The sequence below is a fragment of the Rana temporaria genome, chromosome 2, assembly GCF_905171775.1.
Source record: "Rana temporaria chromosome 2, aRanTem1.1, whole genome shotgun sequence".
Taxonomy (NCBI): Eukaryota; Metazoa; Chordata; class Amphibia; order Anura; family Ranidae; genus Rana; species Rana temporaria.
Window position 1 is genome coordinate 8,724,935 of NC_053490.1, and position 4,288 is coordinate 8,729,222.

At 51.6% G+C, this 4,288-nt stretch overlaps 1 protein-coding gene across 1 annotated transcript; it reads right to left on the bottom strand.

The window, feature by feature from the left end:
• Positions 1–492: 492 nt before the first annotated feature.
• LOC120928140 (heat shock 70 kDa protein-like) lies at positions 493–3,743 on the bottom strand. The gene is made up of 2 exons (XM_040339253.1): positions 3,715–3,743; positions 493–1,882 (listed from the first exon to the last, which is right to left on the bottom strand). The coding sequence occupies exons 1-2, from the start codon at positions 3,741–3,743 to the stop codon at positions 493–495; spliced, it is 1,419 nt and encodes a 472-aa protein (XP_040195187.1).
• Positions 3,744–4,288: the final 545 nt, after the last annotated feature.

Genomic DNA, 4,288 nt, shown 5'->3' on the forward strand with positions numbered 1-4,288 from the left:
CTTCTGTAGTAAGCACCATGCAGGGTCACTAAAGGAAATTTTTTTTTTTGCTGAAATGACTGTTTACAGGGCATAAAGACATAATAGTTAACTGATTCCTTTTAAAAATGATTAAAAATTGATAAAAAAAAACAATCATATAATGTGCCTGCAGTGTAGTTTCGTTTTTGCTGTTGTTTGCTGGTTCTCTGATGTACATAGAGCCACTAGAGGGCAGTCAGCCAATAGAGAGCAGTGATACTTTGTCTAAAACTCCTCAACACCAATCCAGTTTCGTTTTACAAACAGTAATCACACCTCCTTGATTAGTGACCACCGTGAGAAATCTCCCAGTACTGTGGTTATCAGGAAACAGGCAACCAGGAAGTGTCCAAAACAGAGAGGATTTACAGCAACATCAAAGCAAAAACGAACAATGAGGACATGAAACCAGGACTGCAGCAAGGTAAAGGAAGCTATTTAGCTAAAAAAAAAAATTCCTTTAGTGACCCTTTAATCCACCTCCTCAATGGTAGGTCCGGGGTTGCAGCCCTGTCTGGCCTGAGTACTGCAGCTGGCTCCTGGCATCCCACCACCTGCTGCCCCTTGGTACAATCTGGAGATGATAGGGTTACATGCCCTCTCCAGCTCCTTCTGCTGGTGGATGTACTCCTCTTTCTCAGCCAGCTGGTTCTTGTCCAGCCATGACAGGACCTCATTACACTTCTCCACAATGGCCTTCTTATCTGATGCACTCATTTTCTCCTTGATATTCTCATCCTCCACTGTGCTCTTCAGATTGAAGACATAGGACTCCAGAGAGTTCTTAGCAGCAACCCTCTCCCTCTGGACATCATCGTCTCCCTTGTACCTTTCTGCCTCCTGCACCATCTTCTCTATTTCCTCTTTGCTCAGTCTGCCCTTGTCATTGGTGATGGTGATTTTGTTCTGCTTTCCTGAGCTTTTGTCCACAGCAGACACATTGAGGATTCCGTTGGCATCAATGTCAAAGGTGACTTCAATTTGTGGCACTCCACGTGGAGCTGGAGGAATGCCAGTCAGTTCAAACTTGCCCAGGAGGTTGTTGTCCTTTGTCATTGCTCTCTCACCCTCGAGGACCTGGATGAGGACACCTGGCTGGTTGTCAGAGTAGGTGCTGAAGATCTGTGTCTGCTTGGTGGGGATGGTGGTGTTGCGTTTGATGAGTACAGTCATCACTCCTCCGGCTGTTTCTAGACCAAGAGAGAGCGGGGCCACATCCAGCAGGAGCAGATCCTGGACCTTCTCAGACTTGTCACCCGTCAGGATGGCAGCTTGTACAGCAGCTCCATAGGCGACAGCTTCATCAGGGTTGATGCTCTTGTTTAGCTCCTTCCCATTGAAGAAGTCTTGAAGGAGTTTCTGCACCTTGGGAATACGTGTAGAGCCTCCGACTAGAACAATTTCATGAATCTGAGACTTGTCCAGCTTGGAATCTCTCAGGGCCTTCTCAACGGGGTCAAGGGTTCCCCTGAAGAGGTCTGAACAGAGTTCCTCAAAGCGAGCCCTGGTGATGGAAGTGTAGAAGTTAATGCCCTCATACAGAGAGTCAATCTCAATGCTGGCCTGGGTGCTGGAGGACAGGGTGCGCTTGGCTCTCTCACAAGCTGTTCTGAGCCTCCTCAGAGCTCTCTTATTCTGGCTGATGTCCTTCTTGTGCTTGAATTCTTCCACAAAGTGGTTCACCATTCGGTTGTCAAAGTCTTCTCCACCCAGATGGGTGTCGCCTGCTGTAGCCTTCACCTCAAAGACCCCGTCATCAATAGTGAGGATGGAGACGTCAAATGTGCCACCTCCCAGGTCAAAGATCAGGACGTTGTTTTCACCTCGGCTTGCTTTAGCCAAGCCATAAGCGATGTGATACCTACCCACGTGGTAGGTATCACATGGGTAGGTACAGAGCATGATGGGACTGTGAGGCCTATATAGGTCCGATGCAAGGCGCGCATCCGTCATTTCAGCGAGAAGGACCGGCGTGTCAACATCGGGAGAAGAAGAGAAGTGAAGAACATGACGTCACAGCACGGAAGAAGAACTCACAGCACGGAAGAAGACGTACAGCACGGAAGAAGGGACCGGACAGCGAGACGAAGAACCGGGGTGCGACGAGTCAACAGCGGAGAGCGGCGAACATAGAAGGAGACCCCCCGGATAGCGGAGAAGACCCGTCGGGATAGCGGAAGAAGAAGAGCCCCGCCGAAGACGCCGGAGGAAACCCGCCGGGGGGGTGGGGGCTTTTTTAAAAGCCACCCCCCCCGGCGGTGGAAGAGAACCAGACGGCGGCCCCCACCCACCCGAAGACGTCAAAGAAGAAGCTCCCCCTGGTAAAAGAGCTAATAAAGAAGACAGGGGGCGGCCTCCAGAGCAGACTAATAAAATATTTTAATACCCTGTGTGGTTTATTTGTGTTTTTACCACTTTTCTTGCAGGTGAATGGGTAGGGGTACGATACCCCATACTCATTCACTTAGGGTGGGGGGCCGGTATCTGGGGGCCCCCTTATTAAAGGGGGCTCCCAGATTCCGATAAGCCTCCCGCCCGCATACCCCGACAACCAACGGCCAGGGTTGTCGGGAAGGGGCCCTGTCCTCATCAACATGGGGACAGGGTGCTCTGAGGTGGGGGGGCCGCAGTGCGCCCCCCTGCCCCAGAGCACCCAACCCCCCCATGTTGAGGGCATGCAGCCTGGTACGGCTCAGGAAGGGGGGGGGGGGGGGGGCGCTCGCTCGTCCCCACTCCCTTCCTGGCTGGCCGGGTAGCGTGCTTTGGATACGGGTCTGGTATGGATTGTAGGGGGACCCCTACGCCGTTTTTTTCGGCGTAGGGGGGCTCTCCTTACAACCCATAACAGACCTAAGGGCCCGGTATGCTCCTGAGGGGGGGACCCATGCCGGATTTTTATTTAAAATCCGGCGGGGACTTCCCCCTCAGGATTCATAACAAACGCCGCACACGTGTAGAATTGGCGGGAATCCAAGTCGGATCTCCCGTCGCTTCTATGACGCGCTTGCTGGGATGTGCTGTCACTATTCCAGTGAGTGCGAGATCTCGGCACCATGTCGCCGAGTATCAGCGCGACGCTGTCGTGCTAAAAACACAATATCACAAACACCTACTGTATTTATACTCGCTGGCTCAGCTGGGAGAAACTTCCTGACCAATCACGCACAGTCTAGGCACAAGCTTTGTTGTCTCTCAGGGAACCAGCTGGAACCTTCCAGAGACTTCCTGGATGCATCAGCCAATCAGCACTGACCTGAAAGGACGTCATCCTCAGATGAGTCAGGAAGCTACAGGAATATTCGGGGACTCCTTCGGCTTTCACCAATTAGAGTTTGGTTAGGTGACCTCAGAATGCCGGGTGGTATCAGGAAGGTTCCAGAATGCCGGGTGGTATCACGAAGGTTCCAGAATGCCGGGTGGTATCACGAAGGTTCCAGAATGCCGGGTGGTATCACGAAGGTTCCAGAATGCCGGTGTTACATGGAAGAGCACAACTGTGTCCTTCTTTCTATATAACTGTGCAAATAAATAAATGATCATGTACAGAGCTCAGCATGGAAGAACACTGTGCCCCCCAGCAGTGTGCATGTGTATGTATGGATGGAATGGATTACATATCAATGTTATTGATGCAAAGTAATGCATGCCCCCCTCCCCCCATATCTGTATATTTAACCCTTTCCTATGCTGTACTTTCCTGGTGTATAAGGGGATTTAACCATTTCAGGTCTGGAAGCTCACTGGTGACTGGATATGCTAAGCCCAATCACTGGGATCACTACAAGAGGGAAATTATTAACCCTTTAATGACTAACAACAGCTCCCTGGTGCCTGCTTGTGTGAATTCTTCCTTCCAGGAGATATGGAGTCCCAATATTAACCCTTCCACTACTAAGGCGTCTCTCCCACCTTCCTAAGCACACAGTGCTGCCTGCAAACAACGGCCCGGATTCACATACATCGGCGCATATTTATGCCGCCGTAGCGTATCTCCTTTACGCTACGCCGGCGCAGCGCAGAGAGGCAAGCACTGGATTCACAAAGCCAGTGCTGCCAAATCTGCGCTGGGTTTCCTAGGCGTAAGCCGGCGTATGTGGAAGTGGGCGTGAGCCATGCAAATGAGGCGTGACCCCATGCAAATGATGGGCCGAGCGCCAGACAGATACATATAACGAGCGGCGCATGCGCCGTCCCGTGGACGCATCCCAGTGCGCATGCTCAGAATCACGTCGGAACTACTCCCTTAGATACGCCGGATGGCTGCCTA

What these genes read in the sequence shown, in the direction of transcription:
- LOC120928140 (XM_040339253.1), bottom strand. Translation starts at nt 3,743, where the DNA reads ATGGTTAAATCCCCTTATACACCAGGAAA. An exon ending in TCCCCTTATACACCAGGAAA is followed by an intron (nt 1,883 to 3,714) that starts GTACAGCATAGG and finishes CCACGTGGGTAG; the next exon opens with GTATCACATCGCTTATGGCT.